The 20845-nt window shown below is 41.0% G+C and overlaps 1 protein-coding gene across 1 annotated transcript in view; it reads right to left on the bottom strand.

Annotated features, from left to right (window-relative positions):
* PRLR (prolactin receptor) overlaps positions 1–20845 on the bottom strand; it is a 168213-nt gene that overhangs the window by 59993 nt on the left and 87375 nt on the right. The window contains 1 exon segment of the mRNA XM_057708160.1: positions 16853–16900. Within this exon segment, the coding sequence (XP_057564143.1) occupies positions 16853–16900 (48 nt within the window).

Genomic DNA, 20845 nt, shown 5'->3' with positions numbered 1-20845 from the left:
GAGCTACCAGGGTGTCGGGGAATGGAGGGAACCAAAGGGAAATCCCGAAACCTTGATGGAGGTTAAGATTGAGATTGAGAGAGAGAGCAAGAGCGCTGAGGTTCAAATAGCACAAAGCCAAGTAAATCGTCAAGTCCAATAGGCAAGTGCTGACTGGAATGGGAGACAGAACCCAAAGATCAGGGGCCGAGTAAACACGAGCCCAGAGGAGGAAGTGAAAGAATTCAGGACTTTGTGTCTTTTTGGGTGCTAACCACAAGGGGTGGGCATGGAGGGCTTAGTTAAAAGCACAGGATAGGAACTGACAAACACTAGGCATACTTTTGCAATTCCCGAATTCCTTGTGTTAACAGATTGCAAAGTGATTTTCAGATTGGTGAGTCCTTCTAGTGTCAGCATAATCTTATTTAGAAAATGGCTGGAAAACAGAGAATGATCATAATTAGTTAATATTTACTGACTGCCAGACACAGCCTTTCAGCACTTAAATGCATTGTCTCATTTAATCTTCACAAGCACATTTTGAAAATTATGCTCCTTAATAGACACCTAATTAAAAGATGATTAAAAACATAAGCACATTTGGAAGAAACTATAAAATGTCATCAGAAACAAGTACTAGTCATTTTTCATTCATTTGTTTCCTGGACTATTTCTTCAGCCACTGGTGATGGAGCACCTGATACGTGTTGGGTACTATTTAGGGTATGTGCAAGGGTGATTTTACTAATTTCCCTCATTGTTCAACAGAGAGGCAGTAGAGGAAGCAAGGGACTGTGAGTGGCAAAATATGGGTTCCGTTTTAGTCCTGCTTCTAACTGTTCCTGTGGTCCTTGGATAGGTCAGTTTTCGTCTCTGTTTAATGTCTTCTAGTGTAAAACAAGGAGCCGGGACTACGTGATGCTTGAGGTCTTTTAGAATTTAATGTTAAAGTCTTCAGCAGCTTTATAATACATTGTATTTTATAATGAACATTCACTTATATTCTATCACGATACTCTCCCAACCCCATTGGGTAAATCATCATATTATGAGGCCTTAGAGAAATTTGCCAGGGCTTGAAGCAAGTTTCTCTGCTCTTTGCACTAGAACCCTCTGCCTTCTGTGTATGAGTTCATGCTTAATTTCCAGAAGAGTTATAGAGAGCCGGGGGCAGTTATCAGAGGAAAAGGAAGAAATATAGGAGATGCAGAAGACAGGGAGAAGTCGTGAGTAGGAAGATGTGGCAACACTCAGGGGCTTTGTGTGTTGTCTCTGAAACCATCTGGGGCTGCTGTGATCCCTGAGGAAGTGTATCCAAAGGCACAAGAAGAGAAATCCTCTAATTGGAGGAAATCATATGGAGGTAGATTCAAGTTCAATGATAGGGTAGTAAAGTGCCTCCCTGGACAGGCCGCATGTCCATTACTGAGCAGAACTACAATGAATGGGTCATGTTATAAGGCAGAAGCCCTGGACGCAAGAGGAAGAATACCTTTTGAATGATTATTATGCCTCCAAAATGAAACGGGCCCCTCTGGTAGGAGACTAGCTGCTTAAGCAGAGACCATGTGAAGCCCTACAGGGGTTAATGACTTGGATCAGGCCTGGAAGACCAGTAAGGGGACTTCCAGCTCTGAAATGCTATGGTTCTGGAGACCAGAGTCTTACAATTTAAGATGCAGTCTATCATCCCAACTCCAGAGTTTAGATATTCCTGCAATCCTCTGTTGGGAAAATTCAAGGTCCTTTTCTAGCTACTCCTCTTCAGAACAAGTTCCTCAATTCATTTCTTTTTTTTTTTTTAATTTTATTTTATATTAGAGTATAGTTGATTTACAATGTTGTGTTAGTTTCAGGTGTACAGCAAAGTGATTCAGTTATACATATACACATTCTTTTTCAGATTCTCTTCCCATACAGTTTACTTCAGAGTATTGGGTATGGTTCCCTGTGCTACACAGTAGGTTCTTGTTGATTATCTATTTTATACATAGTTGTGTGTATATGTTAATATCAAACTCCTAATTTATCCTCAATTTATGTCTTTCCAAGAAGTTCCTTGTGTGGATTCTTGGCAGCATACCCACCCTGACCTCCTGGTTTTGGTGTCTCTCACCTCCCTTCCTTGACAAATATCTCGGAGTAGAACTTCTTTGGAAGCTACCATGGAAATCAAACCCATTGTGTTGGACCAACACGTTGACACTCCAGTCCTATTAGTCTGTTGATTAACAGGGCGAAGCTTGCATTTGCCCAGTGCCCTTCTTTTTCCAAGGTGTTTTCCATCTGCCAGCTTTAGCAGAAGTGTAATAAATCAGCTGGCATCCTGAGGGTCATCACTTTCACAAGAGAAGGTACATGAAAGTGTTTTGTAAAAGTGAAACACTGTGAAAGGTGAGACGTTTTATTATTAGTATACCGCGCCCCGGTCACAGTAAAGCAGAGCCATATTTAAAGCAGGTACCTTCAAATCCTTTTGGATATGAGTGTAAAACAAATTAAGAGTACTATCAATCATTTACAAAGAAGCAAAGTCCAGATGTCCCTGATTGACTAGCAGGGAAGGATAGAGTTTGGAGCTGGATTTTACAAGTGTGATAGCACCAAATCAGGATCACTTAGAAGCAGGATGGTACACTATGGAGAACAGTATGAAAGTTCCCTAAAAAACTAAAAATAGAACTACCACATGACCCAGCAATCCCAGTGCTGGGCACATACCCTGAGAAAACCGTAATTCAAAAAGATTCATGTACCGCAATGTTCATTGCAGCACTATTTACAATAGCCAGAACATGGAAGCAACCTAAATGTCCATCGACAGACGAATGGATAAAGAAGATATGGCACATATACAATGGAATATTACTCAGCCATAAAAGGAAACGAAATTGAGTTATTTGTAGTGAGGTAAATGGACCTAGAGTCTGTCATACAGAGTGAAGTAAGTCAGAAGGAGAAAAATGAATACCGTATGCTAATGCAGATGTATGGAATCTAGAAAAATGGTACTGATGAACCTAGTGGCAGGGCAAGAATAAAGATGCAGACATAAAGAACACAAGGGGAGAAGGGGAAGCTGGGACGGAGTGCGAGAGTAGCATTGACGTATGTACAGTACTAAATGTAAAATAGATAGCTAGTGGGAAGCTGCTGCATAGCACAGGGAGATCAGCTTGGTGCTTTGTGATGACCTGGAGGGGTGGGATAGGAATGGTAGGAAGGAGGCTCAAGAGGGAGGGGATATGGGGATATATGTATACGTACAGCTGATTCACTTTGTTGTACAGCAGAGACTAACACAACATTGTAAAGCAATTATAGTCCAATAAAGATGAAAAAAAAAAGCAGACTGGTTGTTCCAGTCCAATAAATAGCCACGGCGTGAACATGTAACTGCATAAATTGGCCAACAGTCATTTTGACTGGGGCAACCATGGGTTGGATGAGGTAGCCACCAGCAGTGGACCTGTACCAAAGGGCTTTCTGCTTATTTTAGCTCAGAGGCCACAAGTGTAAATTCACCTTCCCAGAGAAGCTTGTAGATCTAACAAGCTAAGGTTACACTCCTAGTTAAAAGGACAATAAAAAACAACCTCCAACGATGAAAAGAGCTTAGTAAGAATTCTCAAGAAATTGGCTTAAAAAATAATCCCCACTTGATTGCAACATTAAGAACATTCTTAAAATGTTACCTTTGTCCTGATGTCTAAACCCCCATGAAGGGGTTTACGAAAGGTTCTTTATGTATTTGAAGCCACTAATACTATAATTTGAAGGCACTAATATTATAAGTGGAAAGAACACACATTTTTAATTAAAAAAGCAGGTTGTTATGATTGTGGTAATCTGAGTCGAGAACATCTTTTTACCTAGAAATATGAGACAATAAATATTTCCCGGAGTTAGTATCCAAAGCTTGGGATTATTCAGGATTAGTAGCCAAAATTGTTATTTTACGCTGTCTAATCAGGAAGGCTGGTTAGAGGGGAATGTTAGAAGGAAAATCTGTTTTAGGTTTCCTGTTACTCCAGCCAGTTGGGGACCATCTAAATGCCATTTGTCTCTGACCCTTGAACTGTCTTCTCCCCCACTCTTAGGGCAACACAGCTCATGACCCTCCTGGAGCAGCAAATAACCAGCATGTGTCAATGCTGACACTTCTGCTTTGCAGTCTAGTTGTTTGCTTGACTATCGGATGTTGCCTTTTTTTAGGTAGTTGGACTTGGCAGGATGATAAACTGCTTCTGTTTACTCTTTTGTTCCCAAGGCTAATTTAAAAGTGCTGTTGGTGGGTGAGTAGTGACGGTAAGGGAAACATCTTAAACCATTAGGCTGAGAACTGAAACATCAGCATGAGCACAGGAGACTAATTCCCTAGCTGATGGAAATGAGCCAGTGCCCCCTTCTGTAGCCTGAGTACCATGTGCAGTGTTCTTCTGGTTCCCATAAACCACGGGGTCTGGTTCCCCAGGGTTGGGAGGATACAGCATCTAGCCAGATGATCGGCTTTACTTTGAGGTTCTTTAAACCCCATGTTTGTTCCAACAGCTTCATCCCAGTCTCTTACTACTGTTTTCTCCCCGTGGGTTTTGGTCACACCATTTTCCAAAGTGGCCCAAGTGCATCAATCATTCATTTTTAGTAAAACAAATGTGTGTGTGTGTGTGTGTTATTATAGCTGTATTCCAGTATACAGCATATTGGCTAGCACGATTCATTATATATAGGCACCATGGTCCAATGAATGTGTAAAGAATCTGAACCAGACCAAAATGTATATAAAAGTGACTTGTGCCATTTCTTATCCATGTGACCTTGAGGAAGATATATAACTTCCTTGAATCTCAATTTCTTCATCTGTAAAGTGGGAATACCTTTCACTACCCTTTTGGATTGTTGTGAGGATTCGATGCCCAGTAGTGAGGAAATAGCAAGTAGAGAATACATGCTAGTGACAGTAACGGTTAACACTGATTGCACATTTGTTATGTGCCAGGAATTACAGGAATCCTCAACGCATCTCTAGGAACTAAGACCCATTGTTATCTTCACTTTGCTGATGAGAACAAGAGAGACAGGTTAAGTACTTGCCCAGTATCACAAGGATAGGAAATGGCTATGCCAGCTTCCAGAGCCCTCAGTCTGGCCACTACTCCCCATGTAAGAAGAGTGAGCAGCAAGGGTTTTGACACCTTGAGAGAGTGGAACCTTTTCTGCTCCCTCTCGCTCCTCTTTTCCACGCTTCCTCATTCACACCTGAGTCAGAAGCACGGAAAGACAGAAACTGATACAATAGGACAGTGCAACCAGTAGACCTCCAGCAGACCAGCTATGGAGCTTGGCCTGAAAATCAGCTGTGAATTTGTTGGCTGAACACAAAGGCAAGTGCTATATTTCATGTGCATGTACTCAAAAGATTTCAAACATTCTAAAGTTATTTTATTAGAAGGAAGGAGTGAACACTCTTCTATATAGATCCAACCTACTGAGATCATTGAAAAGCACAGATACAAATATCATGACCTTATTATACTATTATCATTAGGTCATCCTGCAAACATCTACCCTCTGCAAACTTAAATAGAAATCATTTTTGCTATCAATACTAAATCTTAAATCCCTTATTAATCTTATCCCTTAAATCTAAGATGTTAAGATCAGGAACTGTTTTATTAACTCATACCTACAGCAAAAAGCTGTTCAACTCAGATTGCTGAGATCGTGGCAATTTGCTCTTTTAATTAAAATATTAGTGTGACTAGTGTGTTATCCATCAGCTGATGAATGGACAAACAAAATGTGGTATATCTACAATGGAATCTTATTCAATAACAAAAAGGAATGAAGTACTGATATACACTATAACATGGACAAACCACAAAAACGTTATCCAAAGTGAAAGAAGCCAGTCCCAAAAGACCACGTATAGTGTGATTCTATTTATATGAATTGTCCAGAAAAAGCAAATCTACAGCAACAGAAAGTAGATTGGTGGTTGCCAGGGGTTGGGGGTAGGGGAGAAAGGGGAAAGGGGGATGATAGCTAGCGAGTACTAAGTTCTTTCTCTGGCTGATGAAATGTTTTAAACTTAGGTTATGATGAGGGTTGCACAACTCTAAATATACTGAAAACCATTGAGTTGCATACTTTAAAGAGGTAAACTTTATGGTATGTAAATTATATTATAATAATAAAGATATTTAAAAGAAATGTTGGTGTGTTCTTTCCCCTATTTAGTTCCAAAAATAATAATATCCTTTCATGTTCAGCAGCCCTCATTGTTAGCAACACTCTTTTTGAATAAACAGTGATGAACATGAAAGCTTTTATCCCCCCCCCACCCCCCAGCCAAGAGCCTTGATAATTAATCTTGTCCTTACTTTTAACCTGTCTGTTAGGTATTTGGCTGCTGGGAAGTCAAAGTTCTAGAGATAACTGGCTCTCTATTTAAGTACAACTTTCGGGCCAAATCTTCAAATCCGCCTCCGTCTCTGGTCCCTCCCCTGTGTTCTCTTCCTTTCTCTTCCAAAACCTCGCTGCCGAGCACCCAGTGTTCCACATTGGACCAGGGCCTCCAGATTGCACAGGGAACAGAGCCAGTTGTTAATGAATGTAAAGCATTAAAGACAGAAACTGGTGGGAAAAAAAAACACGCTGTCTTATCCCTTTGGATGTTGGTGGTGGAAATGTGGGCAGCTTTTATTTCAACACGTGTGTGTTACAACAGGAGTTAGACAGGAACCAGGATGTCAATTAAGAGAACTCCAAAAAATCATGATTGGCATATAGGCAGCCAGAGAAAAAGTCCTCTCCTTAGTGTTCTTAATTTGCTCCATTTACTGTACAAACAACGAAGCCAATGGCAGAATCATATCCTTTGGATAGAAATTCCAGTCCAGTTTCTAAACACTGAGAGTCCTGTTCTCCACTCCTTTCCTCCCAGGAGCTGATCCGCTTGGATTCGTGCAGCTCTGACAAAACCCTTCCTTTACATTTCATGCCTCTGGTCCGAGGAGGGTAGAGAGGATTTATACAAAGGTCAAGGGATTAACTGTGGCAAATGTGGAGTTGGGGCTCAACTGGTTTTAAGACAGGAAGAGACCCTGAAATCTGGAAAGATTCCAGTATCTTGGCCAAATCCACTCTCTCTGTCATTCAGAGATCATTACATCAGATAATGATGTCTTGATCATTTTACCCACTGCTGATCTTTCCCCCCTCTTTGAAACATATTTCCCCTTTCTTTCCTTTTCTTCCTGTTCCTTTCACCTTCCATCCTCTGTCAGTGACAGAGTATCTCCTTTACCTACCTCAGAAGGCAGGTAAAATGCCAAGCAGTGGGGTGAGAGTGAGTACAGGATTCTGCAAATGCACCTTCACTGTCCGCCCACCCCCAGAAGACCTGAGCCTCACCCAGAGAGAGAAAGAGGGAGAGAGAAAGGAGAGAGAAGAGAGCTTGTGGCATCAGGAAACCTGCCCGGAATCCAAGAAGTCCAGTGACTTACCCTGGGCATGCTACAAGTCAGGCAAAGTTTGGACCCTTGCTTCAGAATGCAGAGGGTGAAGGCACAGAACCTGGTAGGTTTACCGAGAGCACCTGGTAGTGTTCACTGCTGGCACTGAACATCCTCAGAGACCAGTCTGTGCAGCATTGATGAGCACCAACCCGTTTGCTGATTACCCCTGGGCAAGCCGATTCGGGCAGATTAACATTTGCCTTGTGATATATAAGGTCCTTACTGCCTCTCCCCCTCACTGCAGAAAAGCAATAATTGTAACTTGCTTGTGACAGTGGTTGGATTTGCTTGGTTTGGCTTAATGTGGTTTACAGTTCACATGCCACTGAATCAAAATGGCTAGATTCAAAGCAGCTGTTGTTTCCCCGCAAAGCAGAGAGGATGAGCATGGCAGAGGGGGAAGAACTGAGAGGGGTGAGGGCCAGGGCAGCAAGGGCAAGCTACAGGGGGCATCATGAGTCTTGCGTGGCCCTTCCCATTGCATGCTCGAGTCCACCCCGCCGTCACTGCGTTGGCAGCATCCCATCACCTGGGCTCCATGCAGCACGTCACATGGGATGGGACATGTGTTTCTGAAGGGGCTGGCACTGGCCATGGAGCTTGGGCTGTCCTCTCAATCCTTCTTGCCAAAAATCACTTTCCAGACAGACTTTTAGCTCTAATAGTGTGTAAAGTCTGGAGCCCAGTCACAACAGGGGATGCAAATGGAAACCTTCTCACAATGTCATTTGTTTGGATGGTATGAAGGGGTGAATTGTGTCCCCTCAAAAGCGATGTTAAAGTCCCCCAGGACCTCAGAATGTGACGTTATTTAAAAACTGGGTCACGGGAGATGGAATTAGTTAAGATGAGGTCATACAGGCAAGAAGTAGAGACACACAAGGAAAATGACCTGGGATGGCAAAGGCAGAGACATGTGATGCAGCTGTAAGCCAAGGGATGCTAGGACCTGCTGGCTACCACCGGACTTTGGAAGAGGCAAGGAAGGAGTCTCCCCTGTGTCTCAGAGGGAACATGGCCCAGGTGAGACCTTTGTTCCAGATTTCTAGCTTCCATAACTGTGAGAAAATAAATTTCTGTTATTTTAAGCCATCTAATTTGTGGCACTTTGTTACAGAAGCCCTGAGAAACTAATACAGATGGTTTGTATCTGAGTGAGATGGTGTACTTATATAAATACCTTTTCTGTGACCAATTCATACTTCTTTTACGCACCAATGTAAAGTGTGATTGCACTTTAAAAAAAAATCCCTTATAATTTTATTAACTATTTGGTATACATCTCTTCTTTTTTTTTTTTTCAGATCTATATTGCCTTACACTGTTGTGCCAGCTTCTGCTGTACACCAAAGTGAATCAGCTGTATTTATACATATATCCCCATATCCCCTCCCTCTTGAGCCTCCCTCCTACCCTCCTTTCCCACCTCTCTAGGTCATCACCAATCATCGAGTTGATCTCCCTTTGTTATGCAGCAGCTTCCCACTAGCTATCTATTTTACATTTGGCAGTGTATATATGCCAATGCTACTCTCTCACTTCATCCCAGTTTCCCCTGCCTTCCCACCCCGTGTCCTCAAATCCGTTTTCTACATCTGTGCCTTTATTCTTGCCCTGTCACTTGGTTCATCAGTACCATTTTTTTTAGATTCCATATATGAGTTAGCATAAGGTATTTGTTTTTCTATTTCTGGCTTACTTCACTCTGTATGACAGACTCTAGGTCCATCCACCTCAGTACAAATAATTCAATTTCATTCCCTTTTATGGCTGAGTAATATTCCATTGTATATATGTGCCACATCTTCTTTATCCACTCATCTGTTGATGGGCGTTTAAGTTGCTTCCATGTTCTGGCTATTGTAAGTAATGCTGCAATGAACATTGTGGTATGTGTACCTTTCTGAATTATGATTTAATCAGTGAAATCACTTTTAATCAGTGAAAATAGCTGGAATGGACAGGATTGGGTCAGCCTGACTCACATGGACACAGCACATGTCCTACCCTAGAGCATCATCTTTGCTCCTTCCAGTTGGAAAGTTGCTAATGTCCCATAAGAAGCCAGCATTGGTGTTCTGAGTTCACCGCTATGAGGTCTTGTTAATTTTTACTTAAAGGAGAACTCTAACCACTGGAAGGAGCTTTAAGAATGATTAAGGAGACTTACATACTGGACAGACTAAAACAAACCCCACAGGACCAATGGGCCAAAAGCATATATACATTATACATATATACTTTTGGGACTCGCATAGCAGGAGTGGAAGGAGGTGAGGAAGAGAGGTAGTCATGGAAACTCATCCTTCAGTCCTCATCTGGCTTTGATGTTGTCATTAGTATGTGTCCCCAGCAAAGTCACTAAAACCTCTCAGGACTTCCATTTTTTTTTCAGGGGAGATTGCTTTCAGCTTACTGTCCTCGCCATATAACATGGAAGAAAAAGGTGAATTAACTCAACCTCCATATTCCAGATTTTCAGAAGAACCTTTGTGTGGCCTCTAAAGCATCATGTCTCTTGGTTCTGTGTCCACAACACTCAAGACCATCAACATCTGCTTACTCCAGACTCCTGAATCCTTTTTCTAGAACATAGATTCCATACTGAGAAAAGTTGTCAGCTCAAAAGAGGTCTGGATGTATTATTGGATATATTACTTTATTTTCAAAAAAAGCAAATCCCAGGCATCATGTTATTTTACACCTACTTCAATATGTATATCTAGGGCTTCCTAGGTGGTGCAGTGGTTGAGAATCCACCTGCCAATGCAGGGTACACGAGTTTGAGACCTGCTCCAGGAAGATCCCACATGCCCCGGAGCAACTAAGCCCGTGCGCCACAACGATTGAGCCTGCACTTTAGAGCCCCTGAGTCACAGCTATTGAGCCTATGTGCTGCAACTACTGAAGCCCATGCGCCTAGAGCCCGTGCTCCACAACAAAAGAAGCCACGGCAATGAGGAGCCCACGCACCACAACGAAGAGTAGCCCCCACTCACCGCAACTAAAAGAAAGCCCACACACAGCAAAAAAAAAAGACCCAACACAGCCAATAAAATAAATAAATAAACTTATTAAAAAAATACGTGTATCTAGCAATTAGGACCATATTCTTACGCAACCTTAGTGTTACTTTTATTATCTAACTGGATTGATAATAATTCCTTGATATCATCTGATATGGTCCTGATTATTTTTGCAATTCAAAATAGGAAACAAAGTGGTCAATTAGTCTGTAAATTCTTGAGTCAGAAGGAACCTCAGATAATCAGCTTCTATTAATATCTACTCAAGGCAGAAGCCTCCCTGTCCTGTTCTCAAACATCACAGAGTGTTAGTGCACTAGGAAGGACTTTGGCGATCACCCAGCTCAACTTCTCACTTGACTGTTGAGGACATTGAAGCTCTGAAAAGTCACATAACAAGTCACGTGGCAAGTTAGAGGTCAACGTAGGATTGTGAGCCATCCCTCTGATCCCTATGGCACAGCAGACTGTCTCTTTAGCAAGAAGCACCACAGGCTTCTTCCAATAGTCAGATCTATCATTTAATCTCGAAGTTATCATCTCAGACTCACTAAACTGCCAATTATCTGCGCTTTAAGCTTGTTTCTTCTGTGAAAATAGCGACCAATGAGTCTGAATTTTCTTTCTGTTCTTCTGTCATGCTTTGGGAGACCATCATTAAGTTGTGTTTTAGGCTTTTCCTACGAGAGTGAGCAGCCCTGAGTCTGATCCCATCCTCACAGAGTTTGCTTTCTCTCCTTGAGCTAGTAAAGGACACAGCTACTAGGAGCACGAAAAAGGTCTCGCTCAGTGAGGTCACACTCACTTTTGTCAAGTGGATATGAGAACATGCCCTCAAAATAGAAAGCACTCAGAAACAGGCCCTAGTGTCTTTTCAGCTGTGTTTATTTAAAAACAAACAAAAACACTCTTCAATGTCAGCTGAAATAGAAATCAGGAAGCTGAGACAGAGTTGGAACCGGGTGAGCTCTTGAGCTGTTTGCTGAGTTGGTGAGGTGTGCTTGAGGGAGTCTGATGGCTGCTTTCTCCTTAGCTTAGCACACAAAGATCTGGTGCCCTGGAGACTGTATTGCTCTTTACTGACTCTGGAGAACAAGGTGGCAAATAAGTTGGAAAACCTCCAGGGTCCAAAGTTGTGTCTGGATAAATTAAAACACCCAGTTACAAAGCTGAAGATTAAACTAACAACCCCAAATCAGTGAAATCGATTGTTTTGACCACAGGATGCCAAAATGCTAGTCTGCTATTTTGAATGATGTGAGCAATTTGCCCAGCTGGTTGCCTTCTGGCAATAAATTAGAATATAACCTCAATTAACTGGGATTTAACTCTATTAATTGAAAAAAATGTGCTATCACATCCCACTTTTTGGTAAAAAGTGGCAAGATAGTAATCCAGTGTCAGGGCTTTATTAAAATATCCTCCATAAGGCAGTGGCTTCCAAAATCTGTGGCACATTGGAATCACCAGAAAACCTTAAAAAATACTGATTCTTGGCTCCCCTGCCAACATTCTGATATAATGGTGTGGGGTGCCACCTGAACTCCAGAATTCTAATGTACCACACAGTGTGTGAACCATTGTTCTACTAAGGTGTTTTGAGGGGGTTGGTATGATGCATCCCTGTCACCCAAACCATTTGTATAACATTGGACGGAGGAAGATTTTTTTTTCCTCCTTTGGATCTATGGACCCAAAGAAGAACAATCCATTCAAAGCTACATAAATCCTTCTCAAACTCTTCCAAAATATTGCAGAAGGCAGAACACTCCCAAACTCATTCTAGGAGGCTACCATCACCCTGATACCAAAACCAGGCAAAGATGTCACAAAAAAAGAAAACTACAGACCAATATCACTGATGAATATAGATGCAAAAATCCTCAACAAAATACTAGCTAACAGACTCCAACAGCACATTAAAAAAATCATACACCATGATCAAGTGGGGTTTATCCCTGGGATGCAAGAATTCTTCAAAATATGCAAATCAATCAACGTGATACATCATATCAACAAATTGAAGGATAAAAACCATATGATCATCTCGATAGATGCAGAAAAAGCTTTTGACAAAGTTCAACATCCAATTATGATAAAAGCTCTCCAGAAAATGGGCATAGAAGGAAATTACCTCAACATAATAAAAGCCATATATGAAAAACCAAAAGCCAACATCGTTCTCAATGGGGAAAAACTGGAAGAATTCCCTCTAACAACAGGAACAAGACAAGGGTGTCCACTCTCACCATTATTATTCAACATCGTTTTGGAAGTGTTAGCCACAGCAATCAGAGAAGAAAAAGAAATCAAAGGAATCCAAATTGGAAAAGAAGAAGTAAAATTGTCACTCTTTGCAGATGACATGATATTATATATAGAAAACCCTAAAGACTCTACCAGAAAACTGCTAGCACTAATTGATGAGTTTAGTAAAGTAGCAGGATACAAAATTAATGCACAGAAATCTCTTGCATTCCTATACACTAACAACGGAAAAGCAGAAAGAGAAATTAAGGAAACTCTCCCATTCACCATTGTAACCGAAAGAATAAAATACCTAGGAATAAACCTGCCTAAGGAGGCAAAAGATCTGTGTGCAGAAAACTTTAAGACATTGATGAAAGAAATCAAAGACGACACAAACAGATGGAGGGACATACCATGTTCCTGGATTGGAAGAATCAACATCGTGAAAATGACTGTACTACCCAAAGCAATTTACAGATTCAATGCAATCCTGATCAAATTACCAATGGCATTTTTCACAGAACTAGAGCAAGAAATCTTACGATTTGTATGGAAATGCAAAAGACCCCGAATAGCCAAAGCAATCTTGAGAAGGAAAAATGGAGTGGGTGGAATCAGGCTTCCTGACTTCAAACTATACTACAAGGCCATAATGATCAAGACAGTATGGTACTGGCACAAAAACAGAAAGGAAGATCAATGGAACAGAATAGAGAACTCAGAAGTAAGCCCAAACACATATGGGCACCTTATCTTTGACAAAGGAGGCACAAATGTACAATGGAAAAAAGACAGCCTCTTCAATAAGTGGTGCTGGGAAAATTGGACAGCAACATGTAAAGGAATGAAATTAGAACACTTCCTAACACCATACACAAAAATAAACTCCAAATGGATGAAAGACCTACATGTAAGGCCAGACACTATCAAACTCCTAGAGGAAAACATAGGCAGGACACTCTATGACATCCATCAAAGCAAGATCCTTTTGGACCCACCTCCTAGAATCATGGAAATAAAATCAAGAATAAACAAATGGGACCTCATGAAACTTAAAAGCTTTTGCACAGCGAAAGAAACCATAAACAAGACTAAAAGGCAACCCTCAGAATGGGAAAAAATAATTGCCTATGAAACAACGGACAAAGGATTAACCTCCAAAATATACAAGCAGCTCATGCAGCTTCATACCAAAAAAGCAAATAACCCAATCCACAAATGGGAGGAAGACCTTAATAGACACTTCTCCAAAGAAGACATCCAGATGGCCAACAAACACATGAAAAGATGCTCAACATCACTAATCATCAGAGAACTGCAAGTCAAAGCCACAATGAGGTATCATCTCACACCCATCAGAATGGCCATCATCACAAAATCTGGAAACAACAAATGTTGGAGAGGGTGTGGAGAAAAGGGAACTCTCCTGCACTGTTGGTGGGACTGTAAGTTGGTACAGCCACTATGGAAAACAATTTGGAGGTTCCTTAAAAAACTATAAATAGAACTACCATATGATCCAGTAATCCCACTCCTGGGCATATACCCAAAGAAAACCATAATCCCAAAAGAAACTTGTACCATAATGTTTATTGCAGCACTATTTACAATAGCCAGGACATGGAAGCAACCTAAATGCCCATCAACAAATGAATGGATACAGAAGATGTGGCATATATATATACAATGGAATATTACTCAGCTATAAAAAGGGATGAGATGGAGGTATATGTAATGAGGTGGATAGAACTACAGTCTGTCATACAGAGTGAAGTAAGTCAGCAAGAGAAAGACAAATATTGTATGCTAACTCACATATACGGAATCTAAAAATGGTACTGATGAACTCAGTGACAAGAACAAGGATGCAGATACAGAGAATGGACTGGAGAACTCGAGGTTTGGGAGGGGGCGGGGGGTGAAGGGGAAGCTGAGATGAAGCGAGAGAGTAGCACAGACATATATATACTACCAACTGTAAAATAGATAGTCAGTGGGAAGTTGTTGTATAACAAAGGGAGTCCAACTCGAGGATGGAAGATGCCTTAGAGGACTGGGGCGGGGAGGGTGAGGGGGACTCGAGGGGGGGGGAGTCAAGGAAGGGAGGGAATACGGGGATATGTGTATAAAAACAGATGATTGAACTTGGTGTACCCCCCAAAAAATAATAAATAAATAAAATTAAAAATAAAAAAGCTACATAAATACCAACACTGTATAATTTACTGCAGTTTCGAGTTCTGTGTTCTTTTTCCTTAGAGAGTTCTGTTGGTTTTAAGATTAAAAATTAGGACATAAACACTTCTTTACTATGTCAGTCAGACAAACAAAATTCTATCCTTGTAAAACCAGATAAGAGAAAAAGCGAAAGGGCAGAGAGGGGTCAGAAAGACAAGGAATGAGAAGCACAAAGGACAAATCCAGTGTCCCCGTGGGCCCCTGGCTTCCTCAGCAAATGCAGCTTCTTCGGCTGTCTTGTCCTACAAACCTCTTGACCGAGTTTTTATGTGGATGAGCTTCTGGCGAGAAAGGAAGAGACTAAAGGCAGCAAGGGAGACACAAGTGCCTCACTTCTGATGCTCATTCGATTTTACTGGTTTGTTTCTGCTTCTGCATCTGAGCTTATCCTGTCCTGATTATGTGACCCTTCTTGCTTGTCCCTGCATTACCTCCCCTTCTTGATTTAAAGAGCCCTCGTCACAGGCTTCCGAACCTGCTTGTCCTTGCTGCACCCTTTGTTCTGTTAAAGATCAACTCCATGTTCTTCCTGCTTCTTCAGCCAGAATCCAAGCCCTGGATTTTCTTCTCATCATCTCAGTAGACATGGCCATCGTGGTGCCCCACTCAGTGCCTGTTCTGAGGGCGCCTGCCGTGGTGTATGTACTGGCTGACATTGGTCCCCTCTAGCCTTGCCCATCTCACGGTGGATGTGACCAGCTATCGCATTGGGTTGTCAGGAGCCCACGGGGGCATCTGGTTTGAAAAGCTTTGCCCAAAGAAGGGAGAGCAGTGACAATCAGATGTTTTATGTTGGGGATCTGAACTGGGAAGTGGAACAGGAAGTAGAATACAGTGGGAAGGGTAGAAGCTGAGATGTTGTGAAGTAGAGAGACGGTAGAGTGGTCATGATTCCAGAAGGACCTGAAACCACCAGCAAACTGAAGTGGGGAAGGAGCAGAACTCTGAGGCAGAGAAATAATACATGGAATTAACATAGGAAAATCCTTTTGAGAATTCGATGAAAGCCAGGCACTGCGCCTTTCCCAAACCTTGCCAGGCACACAAATAAATAAAGGACAGTATTTTCTAAGCATTTGTGGGTGCTTACGGACCCTTTGAGGCCCATCCACGGACCCCCAGAGGGTTCACAGGAGCCAGTTGGAGAGCATTAGGGTACAGGGTAAAGAAGTTAGCAGTTGATTATGCAGAGAGAGGCAAGTGGGTCAGGGGGAAGGGTTTCTTAGCTTTGGCGCTATTGACATTGGGGTTGGATAGTGTTTTGTTATGGGCTGTCCTGTGCCTCATGGGATGGTTCACAGCATCCCCGGACTCTGCTCACTAGATGCCAGTACTAATGCCCCAGTCATGACAGTAAAAAATATCTCCAGATCTTGCCCAATACCTTTGGGAAACAAGACTGCCCCTGGTTGAAAATTATCACCCTAGAAGTTGACTGATTCACGGGAAAGGCAGCATCAGGGTAAAGACCTTTCAACACCAGTTTCTGAGGTCCGGGGAACTGCACTTGGTTCTGGTTTCCAGTCCTTGAGAGACTCAGTTGTTATTCGACTCCTATCTCTGCTACAGACTGGCCGCCCCCATAGCTCTCCTGCTCCCCTTGAGCTGGCTAGTCCAGGTGAATCGATTCTTTTCAGTGGTTTTCAAACTTCAGTGCACATCAGAATTACTTGGAAGGCTTATTAAAACAAAGAGTGCTAAAAGCCACCCCCAGAGTTTCTGACTCATAGGTTTGGGGTGAGGCCTGGGGTTTCTACAGTTCTGATACATTCACACAACACGCCGAGGCTGCTGGTCCAAAGTCCACACCTTACAGGAAAAAAAAAAGGTGCTTACCTAAAACTCTTTCTGGAGCTCTTACAGCAGAGGCAGATGGGTAGGAGACTGAAAAAAAAATGACATCACATTAGTGACAGTGAAGCCATGATGTGGTACTGATGCAGGCTACTACCGGCACACGTTCATCGAGGACGTGAACTTCATGTGAGACATGCTTAATACTGCACTCTATTTTATAATCCTCTCAGAGAGATAACAATAGCTAATATTTTACTCACAAAGAAAATGAGGCTTGGAGGTTAGTGATTGGTCTAAAGACCGCACAGGTTTTAAGGGACTGGGCTATAATTTGAACCCAGATCTGTTTTTTATTAGTCTGATTTTTCTTCACTTTTTCTTTACAGCAGCACAACTTTCTCTTTCCTTTATGGAAAATCTATATGGGATCTCAAAATATAAAAGTGATAGGAGGGACTTCCTAGGTGGCGCAGTGCTTAAGAATCTGCCCGCCAATGCAGGGGACATGGATTTGAGCCCTGCTGCAGGAAGATCCCACATGACGCGGAGCAACTAAGCCCATGTGCTACAACTATTGAGCCTGCACTCTAGAGCCCGTGAGCCACAGCTATTGAGCCTGTGTGCCGCAGCTACTGAAGCCTGTGTGCCTAGAGCCTGTGCTCTACAGCAAGAGAAGCCACTGCAAATGAGGAGCCCACGCACCACAATGCCTGCTTGCCGCAACAACAGAAAGCCCATGTGCAGCAACGAAGACCCAACGCAGCCAATAAATAAATTAAAAAAATAAATACTTTTATAAAAAAAAAAAAAAAAACCTGATAGGAACAGTTGAAAGGGGAGAAGAAAGAGCAGGCGACCAGCCCCATCCATCTGGCCTCCTGTTTGTACCTTGTGGCTTCTCTGGAGGTACCAGCACAGAAGTCTAGGGCTCCTAAAAATTCAACAGGAAAACCACTGTCTTACATAATTTTGTCTTCCCATTAGTTCATATATTTCAAAACGATCTGCTTCAACAAGGACCCAGTTATCTGATTCATCCACATATTTGAGTGCATACCATGAAAGGCTATTCTTTGACTCCAAAGAAGTGCACTATTATCAAATAACTAGGCAAGAAAAGAAAAAAGACGTGGGAACGATTACTATAATGTGTCAGCTTCTTTAATGGAGGGACACATTCCTTTTTTGGTGGGAACCAACCAGTAGGAACCATTTTAAAGTATTAAATTGTTAAAATATTGAAACATTGAATCCCATTTTATAGACTCAAATAGCCGTGTATACTCACACACACATATTTAAAGAGTAAAATTTGAAAAAAAATATTTAAAAGTTTAATCAGGGCTGGGCTAGGGTGACCCCTCTGGCTAAAGTCTTGGAACTATTTGAAAGAGTTCTGACAAAAATTGCAAGGGCTGTGTAGCTAAAAGTTTAGAGAATTGCCTTTTAAAGGATATCATGATAGTTCCAGTTTTGCCCGAAGAAGAGAGTTCCAGAGATCGGTTGCACAACCCTGTGAATGTACTTTAGGCCGCGGAATTCTACTCTTGAAAATGGTTAAGGTGGTAAATTTTATGTCATGTGTATTTTACCAGAATTTCAAGAAGAGAAGATATCATGAGTAGATAGGCTGCCAGGAAGTTACCTATTTAGTGATTTGTTTGCTCTTTTGGTGGGGAGGAGTGGAAGGAGGATTGGAAATTTACAGGAAACAGGACATGCTTTAAAATGGATGTATATTTTGGTTTTGTTAGTCATTCAAGAGGCATAAGTCAATGAGATTTGAAAATTGTAGTTGAGAAAGGCATCCTATGCAGAGAATCAAAAGGAAGAGTATCTATACACGTACTCTTATTTCATGTTTTCAAAGACTGAAACCTCATTCTGCTTAGGATATAAGATGCCACAAGTCAGGCACAGTTGTATGGATCAGAGCAGATTCCTGGATTATTCAGAAATTCTTGAAAGTACACTATTACTATAGGAGGTTACTTTATTTCAACGCTTGTAATAAGCCACAAATTGTTGTATTTGATGTTGCTATTTTATTAACTGGAAGAAAAAAAAACTTCCAGTTAAATCATAACATGCCAAATATTTAAAGATGTATCCCAGCTTCAAAGATAATACAACGTGTATAAAAAAAGTTCATCTTAGAATTGAACGTGTATAGCATAAAGAAGATAATACATACTAGTTTATTAATAAAGAAAGTTAGCCTGGCAGGAACATAAAAATAGATTTCCCTAGAGGACCAAGAGAGATGTAAGTACACACCTCAGATATTAAGAGGAGCCAAAGCAAGAGATTAAAGGTAAAGTAATGAAACAAGGCCCCTGCTATATTCTAACCTTTATTACTCCATGGAATAATTTTCATTTGAGAGATGTCTTACTGGAAATGGTGATTCAAAGATAGGTCTTGCCAAAGCCAATTTGGAAATTGGATAGTACATATATATGTTTTTTTTTTAGTAGCCCATTAATTCTTCAAATAGTTTTGGATATACTTGTATTGCATTTCAAGAAACGAATAGAGTGGAGAAAACTGGAGAAGTAGAACAAATGAAAAAAAGTGTAGTAGAAACTGAAACATCATTTAAAAATGAGTAAAGCAGGGATTGACATGTACACACTGCTATATTTAAAACAGAAAACCAACAAGGACCTACTGTATAGCAAAGGGAACTCTGCTCAATATTCTGTGATGACCTAAATGGGAAAAGAATTTGAAAAACGATAGATATATGTATATGTATGGCTGAATCACTTTGCTGTACACCTGAAACTAACACAACATTGTTAATCAAATATACTCTGATATAAAATAAAAATTAAAAAAATAAAGGAGAAAAGCTATTTCTCAGTAAAAAAAAAATAAAAATGAGTAAAGCAGAGAAAATAAAGGCACTTGAAAAAATTTAATTGGTTAAAATTAAACCCTGAACATTAAAAATATATCTTTTTTAAAAAAAGAATAAGGATTGATACATGAATTTCTGAGTTAATCTCAAGTTTGTAAGAAAATTAAATTAAGTAAAATGCTCCATTTCAACCTCTGAGCATTATAGTTACTTAAAATTTGAGTGAAAAGAAATAATACACTATTAGTTTTCTTATAGGCTGGAAGAACCAGATGAGACTCTTTAAGGAACTGATTTTCTAAAAAATTCTTTACACTAACAGGTGGGGGTGACTCCTTATTAATTCTATTCAACCTAACAAATGAAGGGAAAGATCTTCTGAACCTCTATTATGCCTGAAACTTTTTGCTTCAGGCAATACTTCTTTTCCTTTTTTTTTTTAAATCTATAATGATCCTTTTGAATGATCGTAAGAGATCTGAACAACCTTCAAAGTCCATATCCATCTGCCAGTTTTGTAATCAATTGAACTGTGGCACTCAGTCACCATTCATAGGAGTTATTCACTCCTGAAGAAACAGGATAGGCAATAACTTGAATACTTCTTTACCTGGTTGTCTTATGCTTCGATTATAATATGAATAATTCAACTCCTTTAAACAAAGTGAACACTTACTCTATGTAAATGACACTTTCCTGAGGAATGGAAAGAATATATGTAAAATAGAGTCCTGCCCCTGATGGACTTAGGCTTTATTACATGGGGGGAGGAGGGATGACAACTGTATGCAATGACTATAATGCCAAGCAGAAAAATGTGAGGGCAGCTATTCAGCTGACGTGTACCGCTACACGATGCTGGCCAGCACCTGTTCTGATTGGTCAGTGGCTATACCAGACCTGTTTTAAAGTATTTTGAATGTTACATCTGAATAACCTGCAGCAAATGATGCAAGCTGCCTTCTGCCTTTCTTCCTTGTCAACACAACCTCATTCTCTTTAGTGCATCAGTGCACCCAAGCAAAGAAAAGAGCATTTCCCAGACTCCCCTGCACCCAGGGGTGGCCACATGACACAGCTCTTTACCAATGAGATTTAAGCAAATGCCACTAGGGCAAGCTCTTTCAAAGAAAGCTGATTCAGCCAGCCCTTGTCTTGATCTCCCTTCT

The sequence above is a fragment of the Hippopotamus amphibius genome, chromosome 15 (assembly GCF_030028045.1).
Source record: "Hippopotamus amphibius kiboko isolate mHipAmp2 chromosome 15, mHipAmp2.hap2, whole genome shotgun sequence".
NCBI classification, from domain to species: domain Eukaryota; kingdom Metazoa; phylum Chordata; class Mammalia; order Artiodactyla; family Hippopotamidae; genus Hippopotamus; species Hippopotamus amphibius.
Note: the sequence above shows the minus strand (reverse complement) of the source record. Positions and strands in the feature narration are given on the sequence as shown.